General features: G+C 43.1%; 1 protein-coding gene across 7 annotated transcripts in view; it reads right to left on the bottom strand.

Moving 5' to 3' along the window:
- Positions 1-4443: 4443 nt before the first annotated feature.
- Positions 4444-23945, bottom strand: part of SLC34A2 (solute carrier family 34 member 2) — a 90245-nt gene continuing 70743 nt past the window's right edge. For all 7 annotated transcript variants that reach the window (XM_053252256.1, XM_053252253.1, XM_053252251.1 and 4 more), the window contains 8 exons: positions 23203-23314; positions 18614-18809; positions 17273-17368; positions 16023-16143; positions 14303-14470; positions 13267-13383; positions 12587-12711; positions 4444-8636 (listed from right to left, as the gene is read on the bottom strand). In XM_053252256.1, the coding sequence (XP_053108231.1) occupies positions 8064-8636; positions 12587-12711; positions 13267-13383; positions 14303-14470; positions 16023-16143; positions 17273-17368; positions 18614-18809; positions 23203-23314 (1508 nt within the window). In that variant the 3' untranslated portion in view covers positions 4444-8063. The remainder of the gene's footprint in view (positions 8637-12586; positions 12712-13266; positions 13384-14302; positions 14471-16022; positions 16144-17272; positions 17369-18613; positions 18810-23202; positions 23315-23945) is intronic.

The following is a 23945-nucleotide window of genomic DNA, read 5'->3' on the forward strand; positions in this document are numbered from 1 at the left end:
ATCGGTGTGGAAGGAAGTTAAGCCCCCTTCCTATTCTAAACCCCCACCTCCACCCACCCTGAAATGTCTCTCCCACATATGGCTGCTCTTGGGGGGGGGGAATACATTGAGAAAGCCGCCTGTTCCCCTCCCACCCCCCACCTTCTGGCCCGGTCTCCAACAGGCAGTGGGGCTTTGCCCGCTGCCCATTCCCTCCCGCCCCTGCCACCTTCAGTCTGTCTCCCCACCACCTTCAGTCCGTTCCCCTCCCACCCCTCACCTTCTGCCCCAGGCGGCCGTCCTCCACTAATGGCTGCCAGTGTCAGGATGCGATGGCTAGAACTCTCATGCAATCTCGCGAGAGTTCCATCAAGCATCTCCACGCATCCCCCGGCCTTGGACAGCTTAGTGAATTAAGTATATAGAAGATACCAGCTTTACAAATGAGGCTCCATGTATGCACCACTTTACCTTAGTCAGTGGTAGATTAGCGCAGAGGCAGAGGAGGATCCTGCCTAAGGTGGCAAAATTCGAGAAGTGGCTCCTCAAATTTTGCCTTGCCTCTCTGTCTCTGGGGGTGGCAGCAGGGGGCGAGAGGAAAGTCCCCCCCTTCAATTTTTTCCAAAAGCCACGGCAGCAGCGGCAGTAGCTGCTGAGGGGAAGGGGGCAATCGGGTGAGGGGAACATTCACCCTTTTGCCCCCTAAAAGCTATAGAGCCTCAACTCGAGGGCATTCTAATCCTAAATCTAACTTTTTAAAAATTGCCAGCTTGCCCATTTCTTGTCTGGGTTGGGTAGTAAGTAGCAACCATCATGCCCTACCACCCAACCCACTTTGGTGTCCCTAGGACCTACCATGGGGAATAATGGGGTGATGTTAGTTTCCCATTGTCCCCTATGGGCAAATCATGTTTGTTGTGTCAATGTGTTTCTGATGCATCACACCAGGGTGTGTGCCCAGCAACAGGGTATGGAAGCAGAGGCAGCTCCAAAGCCCTTCAGGTCCAGGCTGCTTTTGGACCTAGGTGTGCCCCTGCATGGAAGCACTAACACGTGTGTGCATGGTGGCAAAAATGGTGGGGACATGAAGTGGTGGCCCATCATGTTCTCAAGCTGCTGTTGACCTTCGTACACTCAATTTAAACAATTGTTATTCTTCACCTTGAAATTAGTAGCTATATGCTCCTTAGAGTCTTTTGTTTTTTGCATCAACATATTAGTAGCTTACATATCCTTTGCCAGTTTGTGTTCCTTTTTGTTCTCCTCAGCTGGGCACACACCATTTTCTGAAGGAAGCCTTCTTGTTTTTCATAGCTTCTTTGACCATACTCATTATCCATGCTGACATCCTCTTGAACTCAATGCTGCTTTTCCTACTTCATCATATATATTCCAACTGAACCATGCATTCTGGAGAGATTTAACCCTCTGGACTTCTCCTTTCAGCTTCCTTTATATTAGTCCTTTATTCTTGAGACATTTACTCTTTGAAGTCACATGTCTCTGTATTGGACTTCCTTGGTGATTTTTCACTTGCATATATGCTGAATTTGAGAATCCAATGGTCATTGCTTCCTATCAGTTCAAAAACATTTACATATCAAACCAGATTCTGGGTGCCAATTAGAATTAAGTCCAGGGTCACCTCCTCTCTGGTTGGTTCCATGACCAACTGTTGTAAAGCACAGTCCTTAGGGTATCTAGAGATCTGGTTTCTTTGTCATGACCTGAACATGAATTTATCCTGTGAGGGTAATTGAAATCACCCGTTATAACACTCTCTCCCTTGGATATTTCCCTGATTTCCTCCTCCAACTTAAGATCACCCTCAGCATTTTGATTAGAAGTGTGATAGTATGCTCCAAATACTAAATTACCTTTTGGGCTTGGCATAACTACCCACAATAATTTTGTATTAACGAGTCCAATCTTCCTAGGTTTTCTAGTTTTTTTGGATTTCTATACCCTTTAGAGGCTATATTATCCTCTTATATACTCTTCCTTGCCCTTTTTAAAGAGTTTGTACCCAGAGATAATGGTATCCTACTGGTTTTCTCCATTCCACCAAGTTTCTGTTATGCCCACTGTGTTCTCTTTTGAAGCCAAACTTCTTCATCTTGACTCAGAGACCTCTAGTATGTGCTTATAAACATCTATACATTATATCCTTTCCCAATGTCATTGGCATGTGCCTTTCCCCAAGCAGCCTTTTGGTCTCTTTGATTGGCTATCATGTCCTATGTATACTCATTTCCACTCTGCACTCTTATTGCCTTTTGGGTGATCTGGAACACTTATACCATCTTCCTTAGGAATGATTTGGCCTAAACTGGATGCTGCCAAACTCCTGGTGGCTTTCTTCCCTTCATTCACAAGGATATAAATCAGTCTATGGGTCTCAATAAAGACTCATTTATAGAACCTGTATAATCAAATTGTAAAGCCTGTCCTGTATTCAGGGGCGTAACTACTATTAGGCAAGGGGAGGCGGCTGCCTGGGGGCCCCCATGCCTTGGGCCCCCCCCCCAGAGGCAAGTCACATGACTATATATTATGAAGTGTGTGTGTGTGTCCGCAAGGGGCCCATTTTAAAATTTTGTCTCTAGGCCCACTCCAGCCTTGTTACGCCCCTGCCTGTATTGTACCACTTCAGGCAGCAAAATGGAATACTTCGCTTCTCTGCACATACAGAACACATATGGGGGCGGGTTCCATGGTTCTCACCTCCTTGTTCTTTTGTTCCTAAAACTGGATCACTAACCCCACTTTCTATGCAATTGCATCATATCCGGGTTTAAATGCCCAGATTTGCTGTTATGAAATCTAACTTGGCCGTTAACCTCGCTTTCTCCCTCACATGCTCTTTTTCTCTGTGTAGGGTGGAATTGTATTTTACCCATAAGAAAGCAGTCAAATATACACTCCCATGTTTGCAAACTGAAGTGGTGCAGTCCAGGGAAGGCTTATCCACTTGATACTGATGAGTGTATTTGGTGGCTGACATCTAGATTAATGTGCTGGAGCTACAGGGGAGGAGTGATTTTCACCTATCTCCCATTCCCTTTGTAGCCTAGTGTGTCTCCCAAAAATATGTCCCTGAGGGTCACACAGGCACAGCAGGTTTCAGAAGGAAAGGGAGATTGTGCTATTGGGAAGGGGTGATTTTCATCAAACAAAGAGGCTATTCTCACGATCGGCCAAAAGCGGGCTAAGGGAGCCTAGCCCGCTTTTCGGTGATCATGTGCTGCAACGGGAGCCGCACAGCTCCCAGCAGCTAACCACCCTAAATACCCCTCCCTTTAGCTGAGGTTAACGGAGTAAGCGCTCTGTTAACCTCATCTTTTTGCTCGTGTGTTGCCGCGGCACAGGGCGACACATGAGTAGACCCCCAATTAAGGTGGCAAAAAGCTTCCCAGGCTCGGAGGTCTCTCCAGGATGCCCCGTGTGCTCGATTGAGGGTCTCTCCAGGATGCCCCTCGCGCTCACGTGGGGCATCCTGGAACTTCCGGGGGCCACGCAGCCCCCAATCCCTGCAGCCCCCACCGGCAGCCAGCAGTTGTGTGCGTGGCCGATCCAGGCGCCCACGGCTACCCTCCAATTGCCTGCGGGGGGAGCGGGCTATGCCCGCTCTCCCCGCAAACCCTATTACGGCACTTCTCACTGATCGTGAGATTCACCTTACAGTGTTAGTCTGAATGTTAGCCATCGGCTAAGCCACTGACAGTAAAGAGAATGGTTTCTGCCTAAGAACGGTGGCTTAAAATACACAGGGTGCAATGCATTGATCACAGCTCCCATCCAGCTCTGTTTAGGAGCAATATTATGTCCATAAAGTGGGAAGGAAAACACCCAATTCCAACCAGATAATACTATTAATTATGTTTAAACATAATATTTTCTATGTAATCATAACTTTGCCTATCCTCTTCCCAGTCTTTTTAGCAGGATATCTTGCCCAACTGTATTCTAACTTTAGACCACCAGACCCTTTTATAAAGAGCAAATATGGGGATAGAGAACACTTTCTTTCAGAAGGCTTTACAGATATTATTTTATCCTAGAGATTGATATGGCTGATGAAAGGTGGTAAAGGTAAAGTGTGCCATTGAGTCAGTGTCGACTGCTGGTGCCCACAGAGCCCTGTGGTTTTCTTTGGTAGAATACAGGAGGGGTTTACCATTGCCATCTCTTGTGCAGTATGAGATGATGCCTTTCAGCATCTTCCTACATTGCTGCTGCCCAATAGAGTAGCAGTGGGGATTCGAACCGGCAACCTTCTGCTTGTCCTATAGTCCCTGCTGCGCCAATTAAGGTGGCCTGAAGAGAGGTGGTAGTAGAGGTTAAATTGACCAGAAATGAGGAGAGTGGACTATAGATCATGCTTGCTTCTCAAGAAACAAAATTCCATTGAGAATAAGTTTGTTAACATTCTTTTTGACAAATATGATCAATAAAACATCTAAATGTGAAGAAAATCACATTTATTCTCCATCAAAAAAGCAAGCAATTAAAAAAAACATTACCACACATAAGAATATGGGCATGATGGGATAAAGTCCCATCAAATTTCATGGGAGAGAAGTAAGCACATCCTGAAATCTCCCAATGAAACCAATGAGATGTAAAAGTGCTTCGCTTTGACTGGATTGTCCCCTTTGTGTCAGCTGCTGAATAAAATAGAATTTTTTCCTGTATAAATCAGTGAAACGCTATAGCAATATAACATGTACCAGAAAAAATGGGCTTTCAATTTGCAAGCATTGGTCCTAGACTACAAAATGACCATGCACTCTCCCTTATCTTGTTGCTAGTTGATGTTGCTAGAAAAGTTTATGTATTTAGAAAAATGGATTCATATCTCAGCCTTCTCGTGTTTTTAGATTTCGTGAGCAATTTTCGTGGAAATGAATTGCAGTGCAATGAACTGGGGAATTTAGTGCAAGTCTGGGCTTTCTGTCTCAATTAATACTTGAGAAAACTGCCACAGTTTGTTCAAAATTATCATTCCCCATGACTTTCTGGTGGGAGAGTTTTTCTGCATTTTCTGGCAAATTAATCAATTTTTCCAGGATTTTCCATTTGTTTTTTGTCATCTGGGCAAGGGCTGGAACCTACCTGTGAAAATGGCATGTTTCTATCTTTCATGATTTGGTATGGGAGTTTCATGTCAATCAGTGAGTGAGTCACTGAGTGAATCAGTGAGGCCCAAACAGATAGATAAGATAGACACCAAACTACCCAAACTTTATGGGAACAATGCAGTATAGGCCTATTTCTTTAAAATTAGATTGTGGGATTGCCAAAAGCTCTTTGTATTAGACTAAGGCTACAATATTTATGCATTATTTATCTAAAAACATTGTTATACTGCTTTTCAATTAAAACCTACCCTGATCAGTTCAGGGATATTTGCTTTGGAGTAAACATACATATAGGACTGGGTTGCATAACTGCTCTTTTTTTTTTCATTGTAAACTTCAGTGAAGACAAAGAGACAGGTATGCACGTGATCCAGCCAAAGTGACGCAGTCTTAAGTCTCACTCATTTCAGTGGTCGGTGTGGGGGGAGCTGAAGCATGTGCTTAACATTCCCATTGATAACAATGTAGTTTAGAAGTCTTTGGCTGAGTCCCACCTTATATTTTTAGTTAGCATATGTTGAAATCCTTATACAGTCTCCCCACATGCATGAGCTAGCTGAGGTCATTTTCTTCTGCACACATATTTTTAAAAAAATTATGGGACAGATTCCAAACATAACAGGGCTCTTTTTATCTCCCATTGGTTTCAACGGGAGATATTCAATTATGTGCTTAAACAGTCCCACTGAAAATAATAGGACTTAATAATAGGTGCTTATCTTTGGCTGGCTCGTGCCCATACACATTTTCCTTTCATACTGGTAAATTCCCTGAGGTTACAGCTTAGACAATGCCATCCAGAGTACAAACAGTATGTCTAATTTCCCAATAGGTTTTCATAAACATAATTTAAAAATCCCTCTTAAAATACTTTATAAAATATATACGTGATATGCATATAATACAAATATGACAGATATATCAATCGATAATTCAGTTCTCCACTCAGAGCTGCTGATACACCGATAGTTCTATGATACACACACTTCCATACTTTCCACCCTCCATTATATCCTCTAGTTTAGTTATTTTAAGTTTCTCCCAAAAACCCAGTGGGAAGGTAGCAGCTCCTTCAGACCCTCTGGAGCAGTGTTCCCTGTAAGGCATGCACATTTGCCTGCACACACAAGGTGTTTTTTGTTTTGTTTTTTTAATGTCGCTCAGTTAATTTTACATCTCATTCAGGAAGGTCTCACTCTGAATACACGTGTGCGCACACTGCCTTGATGCTGCCACCCAGAACAATACTCATTCTGCACACAGATGAAACAAGTTAGTGGGAACGCTGCTCTGGAGTGGAATTATAAAAGGCACAGGGCAGAAATTAGTCATGACTAAGCACCAATGAAATAAATGGAACAGGTTAGTGATGACTAACAAGTTCTATTAATTTCAATGGTTGACATGTTGCTCAGTGTAACCTAGGCAGTTCTGAACTGTGCGTACCATTGCTAGTGTCTAAACAAAACATGAGCAGTCTTGTGAAAGAGCACAACTACGTAAAGCTTACGCAGTCACACTTCCACAATACTACTGACATTAATTCCAATGAAAATAGTGTTTTGGAAGTACGATTGTGCAAGTTAAGGTTTAAGTATTTATGCTCTTGCACAAGACCACCAGCATTTTCAATGACACCCACAGCACCATGGACAGTTCAGAATTACCCACATTATACTGCACAACATGTCAGCAAATCGAACTTAGTCATGACTAATGTAATCTGGACACTGTCCATAGAACTTGCAATAATGTTAAAAAGTGTTTTTTTGCATATGCTGCAAATGTCACCTGCAGATCCTTCTTATTGATCTGAATGTAGTTTTGCATGGCACTACTGATTTAAAAAAATATTGTTCATATAGCAGTGTTTACAGCACCCTCATGTCACCTACAGTGGAGATGGAGAGAATAGATGGACAGTGCCATCAAAGGTGCTGTTTAGGAAGGGTAGAGAGAACCCATCCAGTGTTTCAGCTCTCAGGAGATTATTCTTCAGAAGCATCTATATCTCTCTTGATTAGGATGAGGTATGAAAAGTTACTATAAGTGCTTTTATAAAATACTTTCACTATTGGCAATTTAATCTTGCCAAAAGCAGCCGGCCTTTGAATCCTGATGCAAATCTCTCCCTGCTCCAAAACTCTTTGTCCTGCCCTCCGAATGAAACCTGAAATGGTGCCAGGTCTAAAATGGGTGAACCCTGTAACTGTTGTCTCTTTTTAAATTCAGTCTTCTAGCCATTCCGGCTTTGGAAGGATAAGTGCTCTAGAAAAACAATATTCACATTGTGGCATCTAGCTAGACAGAGACCATATATTACAATTCCATCCATCCCCCCCCCCCCCTTGGTATTATAAAAATTAGTTTGGTTTAAGACTTCTGTTATCAAAAAATGCCATATGTTACCTTTCGAGTTTTGTTACAGTGGCATTTGCCTTAGCTCTTTAAAGCCATATTGAGAAGATACTATTTCAATGTTGTTACAACCTGGACTCTACTAAACCTAAGTCCAAGGCATGAAGATGTTGTGTACCTGACATTTGGGTTCACTTGCAAAAACTGAGCAATATGTTCATGGCCAATCACACGTGGCAGAGACAGTTGGAATTTGTAGCAGTACTAGACAGGAGAAGGAAGACGCATAGGCTTGGGCATGTCACAAAGCTAGGCCTACACTGCTGCCTCCTCCCTAGAACAGAAGATTAGAGGCAAGACCAAACAAGGCACCTGGTGCTGCATATGTGCTTCATGTGCAGCTAACAGTTTGGACGACTTGTTAACATATTTGCCAGAAACGTTGGCCACCACTACTGTAATGCATTCCTTTCACTGGATGCGAGAACCTGGCATAGATTTCCCGCTCGGCTTCTTCCCGATCCTCTTAGATTTCCCATCAGCTTTTTGTCCTTGAGGCTTCAAACCATACAGCCTGGTCTTCTGCTATAAGGCTGTGATGGCCAAGTCCATTTGCTTTGTTTTGGCTGCTTGTGTGTTTGAAAAACCATTTTCTTCATCAGCCAGACACACGGGGTTTTCATGAACTTCCATAGTTTTTGCTGGCTTTACTTTCACATCTTGTTCAACTGCCTTGTCTTTACAGCATTTGCAGCAGCAGCAACAGTATCTTCCACAAGGAGAGATTACAGAAGTTACAAGGTTATCCCACGGTTGCAAGGAGTGCATCCACTTAGGGAGGAAGTTCCAGTTTCTGAGCTTTGGAGGCAACCACTGTGGCCGTTTGGTTTGCAGAATGTTGATGACCACCACCACAATCAAGACAGTCAAGATGGGAACAGCAACGCCCACAAGGTACTGCCAGCCTGCTACTGACAGGCCAAAGACAAGCAAAGGGAGCAGGAAGAAACAGAGGAGAAGGTAAAAAATGGCAAACCACCTGTACTTGGCTGTTATGTTCCCCAAGCCCTTGGCCAAGCGGATTGGGATGCGCATAAAAGGGAATGGGTACCACAGGAGAATCCCAGAAATATTGAAAAAAAAGTGACACAGAGCAATCTGAAAGCAAAACACAAGAAATAATAGTCAGAATATTTTTCAAACAATGTGTGTACTGATTTCATTAATACTTTTTGTTCTCCCTTCATTGAACAATCCTGCCAGCGATGACCTTCAACATGACAAATAATATAAACTACAAGAAAATTCTACAAAAGCCCTATTGAAATTAACAGGAAATGAGTGAGAATACATATTCAGAACAAAACATATACAAGCACATCCGATCCTAGGTACTTCACAATACAACAGTTCGTTGTCATTACAAAACAGCAACTGTCTATACTCAAGGTAGATTTAAATAAATAAATAAATAAATAAATAAATAAATAAATAAATAAATAAATAAAATAAGATTTTAAAATTCCCCCCCAAAAAATTAGTTACAGCATCACAAGATGTGATGCCAGAGACTCATGAACAGATCCTCCCGCCTGTTTATTTAAATGTAAAAGCAGCCAAAAGTGGAGGTAATTTTTATCAGGACACCAGTGCAATGAAGCAGGAGGGATTAATTCTTCCCCCCTGCACTGTTTTCTTGACTGAAATGGCTATTTATTGAAGCTGCACCATTTTCCTGATTGAAGTTGCTATTTGCCTGATGAGGCAACACATGCAAGTAACTGAATAGGATCTCCCACATCACACCTACTTTGGCCCCTAATGAGTTAAAGATGTTTTTTTTCTGTAAAGGAGAACCAGAAGCAAACTGTAAGCATTTTATATTATCCTCCATCTTCACCAACACACTCTAATTCACTTTTTCAGTTCCTCTTTAGAATAAACTGCAGTTTGCTTTTATATCTGAAAAAGTAAACTATGGTTTGTGCTTGCCTTCCAAACCAGAATTGGAAATCACATTCAAACCATGTTTCCAATTCTGGTTTGGAGAGCATGGCTTGCACTAAATAGGAAGTACATGAATCAAAAGTATCAGAGTGTATAAGAGGAGGAGGAGAAGGAAGCACGCAAGCCCAAAACTCACTCCTGAAACAACCAAGCCATCACAGCTGCTAGAATCTAAGAGATGCCACCATGATCATCCATAGAGCGTATATAAATTATATTCTAGTCGCTCTCATTCCCAGTAGCTGCCATTCCTTGCTTAAAGAAAGTGCTAGACACAGCCATAGCCTTTAAGGTGGTGGGCTTGCTTACTACAAACATTTTAGTTCAATGGGCATTAAGTCAGCTGATAGCCGATATTTCAAACAAGTAAGGAACCACTAAATATAGATGCCATTATTTCAAAATACTTAAGGGCCAAATTACATGTGGCACACAGCCATGTCTAACTTTTTGCCACCTTTTTCTGGCTTAGCATTTCAGTGGAGGAATGGCAGGAAGGTGGTGGTATGGATATTTTGTGCCCCTTTGGGACAAAAAGCAATAAGAAGGAAGCCATTCTGGGTGGGAAACAGCTGAAGATGAAAGAATTAAGTAGCCCCTTTGCCTCCAGCATTTCTCCACTGAAAGTTGCAACCCTAAAGGCTGCTTTTGACTAAAGAAGAAACATTGGAGAAATGATACACATGATCAGGCCCGACCCTAGGGCTGGGCGACCAGAGCAATTGGGAGCAGCCTGCCCAAAGGGGAGCAGCCTGCCCTGAAAAAATTAACCTCCTTCCCCTCCCCCAGCTCGGCTGATCTGTAGCTCTACAGCCTGCAGGAGCCACATGCAGACTTGCCTGCTAAAGGCTCCCTGCAGGAGAGGAGAGAGACTCTGCTACTGCTCCCTTTCCCCTACCCGACTCTCAGCTGTTCAGCAGGTGGGTGGAGCTTCCAACTCTTAAATGCTTGCACTAATCTGTTTCTCTAGTCTTCATGAAAAGGCTAGCGCTGCTGCCTGTTTCCCTGGTGAGTGTCGTCCATCTAAGGTTTAAGTAAAGGAATCCACTTTCCTATAGAAGCAAATGGGAGGAAAGGGAGGGACCAAAGGACTCTTCCTCTCCTGCTGTGTTGATTTAGTTCTTCTTCCCAGGTGAAGCTCAAGCATTTTCTATTGGCAGCTGCATTCCTTTAGATTTCTGTCTCTCTCCTCCATTCCTGCTCATGGGGAGGCAGTGAGAGCAGGAGGAAGGTGGCGAAGGGGTGTGTTTGATTATGTGGGGCAGAGTAATGCTGGGCAAACCCTCTGCTCTCTTTGCCCTGCAGCCCTGGGCTGTGCTGAGAGCCTTCCTTCCTCCTCTTCAGAGCCAGGAATGGAAAGTATGGGATTTCCCTTTTTTTCATAATCCTCCCCCTTGTATATTTATGGAATGGCTTCCTATAGGGCTTTGATATTGGGCACAGATACAGGACAGGGTGGGAGGGCTCTGAATATTGAAATTGAAATGATTTGGACAAATTATTTGTGTTTAATATTTTTTTTGAATTTTTTCTAAAAAGCTTTTTTAAAAAGTCCTATAAGTGGCTTGTTTCATGGCAAAAAATTACAAAAATTTCTGGAACTGAAGCCCCCCCCATCATTTTACTCCCATGTGGAGGAATCTGCCCTTTGCCTTCATAAAAAAGGGTAAAAGCACCCCACTTCTTGCCCCACCCTTTAGATCACCTGGAATGACTTAGCATAGGGCTTTGATATTGGGCACAGATATATGACAAGGTGGAAGAGCTCTGAATGTTGAAATTGAAATGGTTTGGACAAATTGTTTGTGTTAAATATTCCACACACACACCCAAAAAAGTCCTATAAGTGGCTCGTTTCATGACTTTTGATAATTTTTCCTACTGCAGTAAAGCTGCCAGAAAGAGTTCTCTCACAACTAGTGAAAGTAGGGCTAACTGTAAACACCTAAATAAACTTTATTTATTTTATTTGTACATGCACTACACTCAAATTCGTTTGCAATCCAGAATGTCTGAGTGAGAACTGTGAAGCAAGGGGCATGTGTTGTGCTTTTAACATTCCCCTGTCTTTTGTTGTATATATAGCTTATTTTGTATTATTTGACTTTCTCATAGCTATAGCATTTGGGGATGTTGTGGAAGTGTGTATCAAGATAGATGATGTGTGTCTTTACACATGTGTACACTTACACATTAATGTGAAGCACACATTTCTTAGGCTTCCAGCTGCTTTGAAGGACGTTTCCCTAGCAGTAAAAGTTAAATGGCTAGGAAATATCTATGGTAAGCTATTATTTAACGGTTTCAAGCCAGTACAGTTACATAACAGCTTACTATAAATAAGAAAATAACGTAGCTAATTTTGACTTTGGCTTCCTCAAATCAATGGTTTAGCCTCCTGTCCCATTAACAGCTATGTGGGGTAGTGTTGGATAACTGTTGTAAAATTTGAACCCACATTTTACAAATGCACTATATGTCCAAGCTGGTTGGACATGTCCAAAAACCTCACTCATTCACACTATTTACACAGTATGTCATCAGTCAGTACGATGTTGTAATCATACGAAATGTTAAGGGGGTCACACACATGCTGATTCACCCCCAGCCCTGCACCCCCCACCAGAGATGGCCCTGCACATGAACATGCATAAATGTCAGTTGGCCCTTCAGCATTTAACATGTTAACAATATGGTGGCATCCCAGAGAACCTCCTCAGGGCAGACCTCAGGGGTGGGCATTGTTGGGCAACTGCCAAGGGCCCAGGCCCCTCAGAAGGATCACTGCTGCTCAGAGGCAAATTCAGGGTCCATAATCTTTGTGTAGTGGTGGTGGCAACACAGCAACTCTCTCAGGGCCCAACCCAGGGTGGAAGAGATCCATGGAGGGCCGTTTCCTAAGGGGTCCCTGAAATGTGGAGCCAGCCCAGAAGCACCTTCAAGCTGGCAATTAAGGATATACTTAAGGATTTCTCTAGATCACCGCCTCAAAGTACTAGAGACAAAACATTCTAATCCTAGCTGAGGGTAAACTTGCATTGTCCACATTTTCTCATTAAGACTTTGTTTTCACATAATAAAAAGCAGAAATTAATACGAACCTGTAAGGAATACTTTAATCTACTTCCCGGACTAGCTAAGGCAGCAAGAATTGCTGTCGTGGTGGTACCAATGTTGGATCCCAGAGTAAGCGGATATGCACGCTGAATGGTTATAACACCAATTCCTGGTAGGGGAAAAAATCAGGGATGAATTACATCAACATCGTTATTGGTGTAGCATTTTAGCATGTTCAAAGCACTCTAGATATATCATTTCACATTCATACCATCTATTGCAACAGTAACTATAAGACTGAAAGACTGTGCTTTATCTAAGGCAACTTAGCAAGCTCACAACTATAGTATACCAGTTCCGTATTGTTCTATAATATTTGTATTATATTATTATACAGTACAGTGTACAAATTCCATGGTTTATAAGCTCCAGTTTTGGATGTATTGCCTATGTAGCAAAAGACTGCATTGCTCAAATCAACAGGTCATTATGGGTGAGAGAGTGGAGGCAGGGGGACATTTCTGTTTCTATATGCCTCCATTGTGAAAGCTCAGGATGGATATCACATCGGTTTTAAGAAAAGACACCGCAAAATAAAATGCACCATTTTACAAAAACTGAGATTACCCTATTCCCACTTAAATCCAGCAGTTAAAAACTAGCCCTCTCACCTCCCGAAAACCAGAACCTTACTTGGAAGACCTCCATATAACACTTCACTTACCAACAAGTGGTGTAATAGCCGATGTGAACACAGAACTGCTCTGAACGATGAAGGTCATGCCAGCTCCCACTAGCATAGCCAGGTATCCAGTAAGCCAAGAAAATGGAAATGGGAAATCTGAAAAACAGAAGCGTAGGAGGTGTTGCCTTTAGAGGTAGTCAAGACAGGAAAATGAACAGCATGTCCCAGTGGAGTGAAGAACGGGAGTGGGTGGCAGGGAGGCCCATAGTGGCATGGGTTTGCCGCCCCCTCTGCCCATGCCTGAGGCAACCACCTCACCCTGCCTCATGGAAGGGCTGACCTATATATACTGTCAATTCTAACCTTAGAAAACCAACTGGGCAGAGAGGTCTAGTATGTCACAATTCATTCCCAGCAGTTATTTAAGTCAAACATGAATCCTTGCTCTTCAGGTGTACTTTCCCCACACTTTATAACTTAATCCCTGGGCAATCCCTGGTAATGGCAGCCAGTTAAGACTTGGGCCAAGCCTGTTTCAAATGGTTTAGGTATGTGGCAGTCTATAACTGAGAGAACAGCAAGCTGGGTGGTGGCCCTGCGATGGGCTACTAGCGAGAAGAGGAAACACCCAACCAATGAAGCAATGATTCATTCACTGGGGAGGGCGAGAGGGCCATGCATTTGTGCCCACTACCAGCTACATCCCCTGCATCAGCGTGCAGACACAGGGGGAAGGGGCACGGCAGATGCAGGGTAGTGCTCTGGGGGCAGCACGACGGCCAGATGCATGGTGGGGGGAAGGAGGGATAATGGAGTGGGAAGTGATGGAGCGCCGTGGTATCCCCCTCACCCCAGGAACATCTGTTCCCCCCATTCCATTATCCCCCCGTGTTTGCTCGAAATGCTTTTCTATTTTCACTAATACACAAGTACAGACAAAAGATGCAGCCCACTGAGTGTATCTTTAACCACTATTCACTAATTTCACTGGAGACATTCCTGGTAGATTGTGCTCAATATTAGCAGCAAGTGTTGTATTTATTATGTTTTAAAAAACCAGAGAAGTGATAGTTACCAGTGTTGAGTGTCTTCTTGATAATATTTGCCACTTGTCCCTTCAGTACAGAATTGAGTAACTTTACAATCAGTATTAAGCAAGCACATAAAACAAGCAAAGAAAATGCAAGCAGGATGAGTCCAACAGCAAGATCTGGGAGGCTTGTTCCTACAAAAATATGCCTACCTAGAGACAAGAAGGGGGAAAATAGGTTAACTGGGCAATAAAATCTTCTTTGTTGTTTTAACATTTTTCCTATTGTGAGGAGTAAAGTCCATGCTTTTCTTCATTTTCATTTGCTCTCTAGACACAGGGCAAGGATTATTATCAACCCACTGTGGGTGTGACCAAATACCTTTTCCTCACAGCAATGCCTCACATTTAAGCAATTATACTTAAAATTTCTTACTGTGTATATCACCCAAAATACACCAACACTAAAAACTTTCCTGGGAGCTGTTGGTTCTGGGGCAGACACATACAATGTGAACATTTTCACAATTACCACTACTGGGAAGAGCTTTCGGGCAGCATCGACACAAAAGCAGTAGCATCTGAATTCGTACTCAGTATGCCAGCATTCTGCCTGCTGGCTAAATGTGTTGCAAAGCCCATTTTCAAAAAGCAGTATCAGATGCTAATTTGCTTTACTGCCTTAGGGTTGAACCAGAGATTTGTTAAACATGGTTTGCTCATTGCTCTGCTCATTTATAAAGTGGGAAAGGTGGTCCTACTTTTTATACCAAATAAGTGGGGGAGGAAAGCCCACCCCTTCTCTTCATTGTTGCACTTAGGAACATAGGAAACTGCCATATACTGAGTCAGACCATTGGTCTATCTAGCTCAGTATTGTCTTCACAGACTGGCAGTGGCTTCTCCAAGGTTGCAGGCAGGAATTCCTGCCTGCACCGAATCTCTCTCAGCCCTATCTTGGAGAAGCCAGGGAGGGAACTTGAAACCTTATGCTCTTCCCAGAGCAGCTTCATCCCCTGAGGGTAACATCTTGCAGTGCTCACACGTCAAGTCTCCCATTCAGATGCAACCAGGGCAGACCCTGCTTAGCTATGGGGACAGGTCATGCTTGCTACCACAAGACCAGCTCTCCTTTAAAAGCAGCAGTGTGGAGGTGAGGGAGTGGAGTAGGTGTTGCTCCTCTCTCCAACATGTTCCTTTGGGAGTAAAACGTAGCCCCCCTCCACTTTATCTGCAAACAGGGCAAACATGTGCTTAACGTACATTATGGTGGCACCTTAGATCAGGCACAGGCAGAATGTCAGTCCCAGCCCACCCCTTCATCATTACAACTAGTTTCTGAGATGGACCATCACCTCAGGCTGTCCTGGTCTCTACGGCTGGAAATTTGCCCCACAAAGGATTATTCATTCTCCCTCTCCCTCCCCCTCTCCCACACACACAGTGTCACCACTGCCTTTGTAGAGGCAGGCTTACAAGAATGATACCCCTGCTGTATTTGCATCAGTCCTATAGAAAGATGACAGTGCCCCAAGCATTTGCACACTCCATCTTTGTGGAAAGAGTTTACAGCAAGGGGATTGATAATGGTGGCACAGCGGGCACACAGGTCTCAGTAATTCTTTTCCCAAGATTGTAGAGAATAATGTGGGCTTAAGGACCCAATCTTTGTTTTACTCATAATTTCGTGATATTCTCTTGCTCTGAAAATGCAACAAGTGTATTATAAAACCTTAAAAGTGTGGAAAGCAGCATTTCCCCTTACATTTTGCAATATATTCGGTGCTGGATACATTTTTAATGGTCCAGGTCAAGTTTCCACTGTTCCAGCAAAGGTGTGGAGATGTGCAGTTTTCAGAAGACGGAACTGTGACATTCATTTCAGTCTAGATATCAACATACAAAGCAGACCAATAAAATCAAGACTACCCTGTTCACTTAGGACCTATTATGGTTCTTCTGAAATTTAAAGCACTGCAACAACCAATTCACTAAGGTGGTGGAAATTATGAGACCTTCAGTTATGAGCCCTCTCTCCATGGACTTCCGGGGGGGCGGGCAAGGGAGGCAGCTGCCCCCCGCCCCCAACTGAGTCAGTCCTGTTGAATTCAATGAGGCTTATGCCAATGTAAGTGGGTCTAGGACTACAGACTTTGTACACAAACACCCTGGAAAATACTCTGCAGAAACCCATGTCTGTCTATTTCCCTACTCATAATAACAAAAGATATTCTGGAATGGGGATAATAATAAGCCCTATTAGAGAAAAAGCTTTCCAACACGCTTACAGGTGCCAAAGTGGGTTGGAAGTCCCGCCCTGGTGTATCACTTACTCCCTTGACTTTGTCGCTCATGGTTACGAAAGTGATTATCTACATAGGAAAGTGCCCTAAACATGATGGTTGGTGCTTCTGTGATTAACAGCCTGGGCCGATCCAGGTTTCAGATAATGGAAACACTGGCCATCATGTTTATGGCACTTCCCTATGCAAAGAATCTCAACCATGAGTGGTGAAATCTAGGGGGCTTCACATTGGGATAAGACTTCTGACCCACTTTGGCACCCATAAACATGTTAGAAAGCTTTATTCTCTAACATCTGAATAGAGCTATACTTTTCAGGCTATTGTGAAGATTACTGAGATAATGTATGTGGGCATCATACAAATGCTATTTTTATGGCAAACAATGAATCCAAACAATAAATCCATAAACAATTGAAGAAACTCAAGGATTTCCATACGGTTCAGTATTCTTCAGCTTCGATCAAATTTATGTCTGATATATCCCGATTTCAGTAGATCTAAAGCAATGGCATGATACCCCACTGCAATATTTATACTGTTTTAAAAGGGGGAAAAGTCAGTTTCAGGATTCCCATGGGGCTGAATAAATCATAGTCCATTATCATTTGGAGACATGGCCAGATTCGTAGTCAAGGAAAACCAGCTACGGTACTTAATGATGCAGCAATATCTTATCTGTATTGAAACAACATCTTAATACAATACTCACCAGGTCAGTTTTAGTTTTGCACCACATTTTCACTAGGCTTTTGTTTTTTGCTGATCCATCACCTAAAGCAATTGCATCTATTACTGATTTATCGAGCTATTAAAAAAAGAACACAGAAAAAGGGGTTGATTTATTGTATCCTATACTACTTAGTTCCTGAGTTCTCTCTCTGTCACACTCTAGCATGACCAAGTAATGGGCTAAGCAGATACGATACAAATGCTCTCAGCTCATGTCAGTTCTCAATGGTTTCTGCTGAGTTATGTGGGACAAAGTAGATCACGGAGCTAAAAACTAGCAAGCTTGCTGAGAGTGGGACAAAACCACTCTTCTTCTGAAATTGGGATCACCAAGAGAGAGCAAATTTGGTTCCCCATCTTATGTTCCCGAGGACACTATGTTCCTGAGGATATAAAGGTGAATGGCTGCCATTCAGTCCTGCGCTAAAGATTAAGATGACGCCCTAGGGAATACTTGTAATGCTGGTGGTCTAATTTTCACTGTGAGGGACTCCACAGGGGGAGTGATAATATGCCTCTATGTACACAGAACATCAGATGTGCTGTCACAATGCAATATATGGGACCTCTCTGTATACTGTACTAACACCACTGTGTTAATCAGAATTGTACTTCTGACACAATAGAAGTTAAGAGCCAGCTTAACCTGGAACAATGAACAATAATAATTGCTTTAGATTAAAAGCAACTGGGTGAGCATTACTACAGTAGACTGTCGATTTCCCCTGTAATATTGTGATCAAACAGAAGTCAGGACTGTGTGTCTCCTAAGTTATCAGATAATTGGAAGCCACAGTTACAAATCTACAAACAAAACTACAGATTTTTTAATGTGCTTATACAGATTTTAACAGTCTTCCACACTACAGATTTAAATGGTTAAACAAAGGCAGTCCTGCTCCCCAGAGAACTCCAAGGATCAAAATCCTGGGAGAGGGTGATGAAGGAGACGCTAGGGATCCCGAACACAACTTTCAGCCTCTTACTAATTCCTAGAATTCTTTGGCTGAAGCCTTGGCAATTAAACTGGCATAAAACCAGCATAACCGGGCAGTGTAGACAGAGCACACCTGCTCGCTCTCCCTCCCCCCCCCACACCTTTGCAATACTACACACCTTTGGTCAAGTTATCACCATTAGGAAGGCAATTGTTTTGCACATTTTTAGTAGCACATTTTTCAAATACAAGATTCCAGCACATGAGAATATCAATAACATCTGCAAAGAGCCTTTTCTACTATAGTACTATACTAGGCCCAAAGCAGCAGTGATCAACTAAAGATGGTTTTGCAAATATCAGCTAACTGAGAGAAGAGCCTACCTGGATGATAAGTTTGGTAAAAGGATCAGTGATGACTTTCAGTAGTTCAGGAGCATTTTCTCCAGATTCAAATCGAAATGATTTTACAATAACGTTTGTGAGGTGATAAAGATAGCCTGTGCCAACTTCAAGGGGTAACAGCACAAACACAGAAAGCCAGTTAAAGAAATCATGGACTGTAGCTCCAGCAAAGGCCCTGCAGAAAAAGCATAATAAGCCCAAAGAGTAAACCCACGTAACCAAAGATCATTTTTATAAGTTCAATAAGTGGGGCAATTAAAATTATTTTAATAGAAAGGATCTATTTCATACTGTGGTGATCTTTGTCGGGGCACAATAAAGACATATTGTTGTATGCTCCCCCTTCTCTGAATGATGAAACTCCAGGGGTAGTGCTACTTGGGTTTGGCTTCCCGTGGAGGAGAGCACACTGTAGGCTTACATCATTTTTGTCATATCAGCTGTATTTACAATACACAAGTTAGTAGAGCATATGTGGAGGCAAGCAGCAGACAGTCTAACAAGGCAACAGATCCACTAAACCACATCAGAGGCCCAGTCAGAGGCCCTGCTAGACCACCAAAATGCTCTCAGCTAACTCACAGCTCGCTCGCTCGTTCTCTGCCTCAGTTTCTTCCAAGCCACACCCTCTCGCCTTCTCTCAAACACACACAAATCTGCCCTCCCTTTGTCCCTTCAGTGCTCAAGTTTCTTATAGTATGGCTAGTCACCACCAGCTAAAGGAAGGGTGTGTGTGTGAGAGAGAGAGAGAGGAGGGGTGTAACAGTACTTTGGAAGAGACAGAGAGAGCGCGCGTGCTATTCTTAATGTTGCCTGATGTAGAGCACCCCAGCTGAAAACACGTTAGGATTTTGTATTTCCTGTTGAAAAGCATGTTGATCCCCATTTCCTGAACTTTTTTCCTGCTCTTGCAAACAAAGAATAGATTATATTTCCCAACAAACTACTAATGAACTGTAAACAAAGGACAGTGTGATTCAGTGGATATAATTAGACCTGGGAAGATGCAAATTCAGCTCCTAATCAATCACTAATGAGCAATGCAGTCAACAGGTAAGTTAGTAGCTCTCCTCTCTGAGACAAAGCCGATAGCATATTAATTATTAATAAAAGATTAATAATGATCTTCTTTTACAGAGTTGCTATATTGCTAGGACTGTAAAGTGCTATTATTGCACAAAGTGCTATCCGTGAAATTAATTGAGAACATCCCATTATGATGTCTGTCTCTCAGACCCAGCTCACAACACAACCAGAAGCAGTACTAAAGTGAGGGGAGGAGAACAGAAGGAGGTCACATGAGGTGTTGCAATCATCCTGATACAAGAACAATCCAGGTCACCCGGAGTTCATTCACCTGAATAAGACCACTGGGAAGCTTCACACACACACTCCTCCCACAAAGTTTACTGTCCTGTGACTGGAGTCAGATGGACCTGAGACAAAAGGCCCATTGACACATTATGTTCAACACTCAAACAACAAATGTACACAGGTACAGATCTGTACTAGGGGTGTGCACGGAACCGCCAAACTGCGGTCCAGCACGAGGGGGTGCCTTTAAGAGCGGGGGGAGGGTTTACTTACTCCTCCCACTGCTTTCCCACTCTGGCGCCGTAATTTCAGAAGTAATTGGGGCGGCAGGATACCTCCCTGCCGCCCCTTCCCCGCTGTCGCTATTAAAAACTCCCAGGAGTCCTTTGCACGCGCGCACGTCACAAGTGCAAAGGACTCCTGGGAGTTTTTAATAGCGACAGTGGGGAAGGGGCGGCAGGGAGGTATCATGCCGCCCCAATTACTTCTGAAATTACGGCGCCAGAGTGGGAAAGCGGTGGGAGGGGTAAGTAAACCCTCCCCCCGCTCTTAAAGGCACCCCTCCACCCGAACCGGACCACCCAGGTCCGGACCGGTCTGGAGGCCTTTACAATTGCCTCCGGACCGGTCCGGGCCCATCCCTAATCTGTACACAGGTACAGTCATTCACATGTTATGCTGAGCACAGGTACAGAAGTACACTTCCTATCTGTATCATGTATTTGAAAGGCCTGTATCCAGGTTCACTTTTGAGATGAACACAGGTAGAGTCACTCACACAAACATGGGTACGAGTGTACAGACATCTGCATATTCATGCAGCTTAATGTCTGAATCAGGCTAAAGATGGTGTTTTTACCAGACATATGAAGGCATTTCCCATTGTTTGTCACAATGTTTATCCTGAAAATACTTTTTAGTAGAATTTGTCCAAAGCAAGCCAAACAAACACACACTGCAGTTGATAAGATGAATGTCAAGTTTAATTTTAACCTTGATGCAGAGAAGTGGGCAATAATTCCTGGTTAGTTGCCACCTGCTAGCAACTTACATCCAAAAACCCTGGTCTTCTAGATCGGGAGTTTTCAGATTTACTACCTTCCTTCAGTGAATTCTGCTCTGGAACAATGAGTCCTCTTCCATTTCAGAGGAAGATCAGTAGTGGTTGAGAAGCTGTCTTTTTTGAATGTTCACCCATCATTACTGATCTTCTCATTGAGGAACCCCAGCAAATGTCTGAAGAACCCCAAAGTCCGGATCGTAGTTTGAAAACAGGATTTGAGCCATAAAAGCCAGATCATGTTACTGGTGCACATACCGTGCAATGAGCCACCTATCTAAGCAATGGGCTTGCTAGCTGCCTACGCAGCACTGTAAACCCAGCTAGCACAGCTTACAAAGGCAGTGAGGCTCTGTGGTTCGGAAGGAGTGCCTCGCCCTCCTGCTGCTACTCCCATTGGGAATAATGGGCGTAGCAGCAGGAATGAGAGAACAGATTCCTTAGTAGGCATGGAGCCTCCCAGATTTTGCAAGCCATGGCAGCAAGGTTTATAGTGCTCAAGAGGCAGCAAGCACCAGTGGCTTACTGCACAGCGTGAGCCACTAAATCCAAACCCTGTCCTAAAAAGGAGTCATAGCCAAGCAATAGTCGAATCTCATATGGTGGAGTGGGGGGCAGATTGTTAACCCCATTTCCTTCCACCATGCAATGACTACTTAATATTGCTTTGGATTTGCTATTCCACAAATATGCTGTTATGAAGGCTAGTCAGTTTTGGGACCTGCCATGTTCTTCAACACGGAAGAATACATTAAGAAATACTACACTCTCTTTTGAAGGATTAAAGACAACCATTTTAATCCATTCAAATCAATTAAATCTCTCACTTATGCTTGCCCATTTCTTTTGTGGGTTGGGTGGTAGGAAACGCCCATAATGCCCCACCACTCAACCCACTTTGGTGTCCCTAGGAGCTGCCCATGGGGGACCATGGGGTGTTTCAAGTTCCCCACTGTTCCTTTTGGCTGAAACGCTCAAAACATTCGAGTTTGTTTCGTTGAAACAGCCAGCTTGGCCACTATTTCAATGAAACATTTCAAGCATTTTGCATTTCATTTTGAGCTCAAAACAAAATGCAAAATCCATTTCATGCACACCCCAAAGGAGTTCAGCTTGTGAGCTAGCAGGTAGGCAGCCGCACCTGCCAGCAGCCCCACTTACCTAACCCCAGCACAGCATCCCTCCAGTGGCTGTTGCTGGTGTCTATCTTGTGTCTCTTTTTAGATTGTGAGCCCTTTGGGGACAGGGAGCCATTTTATTTATTTACTTTGTCTCTGAAGACCACTTTGATAACTTCTACTGAAAAGCGGTATATTATTATTATTAGTAGTAGTAGTAGTAGTTATAGAACCTTAGACAAATGCCTCATTAGCCTCTGCTCTCCAAGCCTCAACTTTATAAGCCTCTCAGTGTAGCCTGCTCACTGCGGGAACAGCAGCTCTTGCTGGCCCTGTCACCAGCTCCCCCTTGCTCCTGGATCCAGCCAGCAGCAGGGTCCTTACCTCCTCAGCTCTTGCTTCCTGACCCAACCAGCTACTTGGTTCCAGATTCTGCTGGCGCCCAGTACCTACCTTCTTCAGCAGCCCCAATTCAGCCTTTGCTCAGCACTGGCCTATGACCTACCCTCCCTTGCTAGCACCCCTGTTGATCTGTGAGTGAGCACTCTGGCTATGTGCTGGCTTTGCCAATGTGCCAGGACAGCAATGTTGGAAGAAGGCTGATGTGCAAGCCAAAAGCGATAGCTTAATGTTATCAAAGAAACAGAAAAAGGAGCACCAATGATAAATAAATTTGTCAAAAATTGCAGATAAATTTGTATAGACTATTTGGAACAATATTTGTATGTAACAGTGGAATTCATCCTAAGAAAATTTTATAGATCAGCAAACACTTTGAGACTGATCTTTCTATAGACCTATATATTTATCAGTACATATATATATTTGTTAAAACTCGAGGTGGGTTATGATATAATGATCATCTCTATACTTATTTCTCAGGATACATGGGCTTCTAGAATGCTGAGACACTATGTGGATTGTCAGGCCTTTCTGGTTTATTTTCCTGTTATATCAAAATATTCTTATTTATATAATTCTTAGTAGTGTTGGTGCTCCTTTTTCTTTTGTGATGTCCTGTGCAGGTGTACCTGCTCCTGTTTTTTGGTTATGGCTTAAGATTGACGCATTGGTACCTTCTAAACTCGTTCCTGTCTCCAGCTTGCATGAGGGCCACAATGGTGTTTGTGACTGAAGTTCCAATATTGGCCCCCATGATGATTGGGATCCCATGCTGAACAGTCAATACTGAAAAATAAAAATAGAATAAGAGGTGAACAATGGAAAGGATGGGGCGTGCTGGCATTTACAATACCATTGAACCACCTAATGACTTTGGCATCTGGATTTAGCATGTAAAGTAACAGGAGTATGGAGTTTAAAATGCTTGTTTTACATAAAGCATCATCAGAATACGATATGATTTTAGCGTCTAATTACTGTGTGGGTTTTATATTTATCCCTATGTTCTGCGCACTCTCAAATTCAATAGAAATCAACCCCAAGGACCCCAAACTTCACAAATATACACTTATGGTCAAGGTAGTTCTCAGCTAAAAATACTGTATAAATTAATATAAAAAGTGGCATGTCTGGCTGTTAATGGCAATTTTTAGTTCCTAAGAGGGTACATACTTACTTGAGAATAAGTCTCATTAACCCAAAATCTTCCTTGACTTGTATCCCAACAGTGCAATTATCACTTTGCCCAAGGTTATTCCCATGCTGGCCAGATCCCTTTAAAGACTCCTGCCCATATTATTAAATGCACCAAACTACTCATGCAAATCATTGGTGTGATATTGCTATGCTAAACATGCTATTAGGGAAACCATGTGGATAGAAGTCGTTATACCAACTTGGCAACAACCATAGACAG

The sequence above is a fragment of the Hemicordylus capensis genome, chromosome 5, assembly GCF_027244095.1.
Source record: "Hemicordylus capensis ecotype Gifberg chromosome 5, rHemCap1.1.pri, whole genome shotgun sequence".
In the NCBI taxonomy this organism is placed as follows: domain Eukaryota; kingdom Metazoa; phylum Chordata; class Lepidosauria; order Squamata; family Cordylidae; genus Hemicordylus; species Hemicordylus capensis.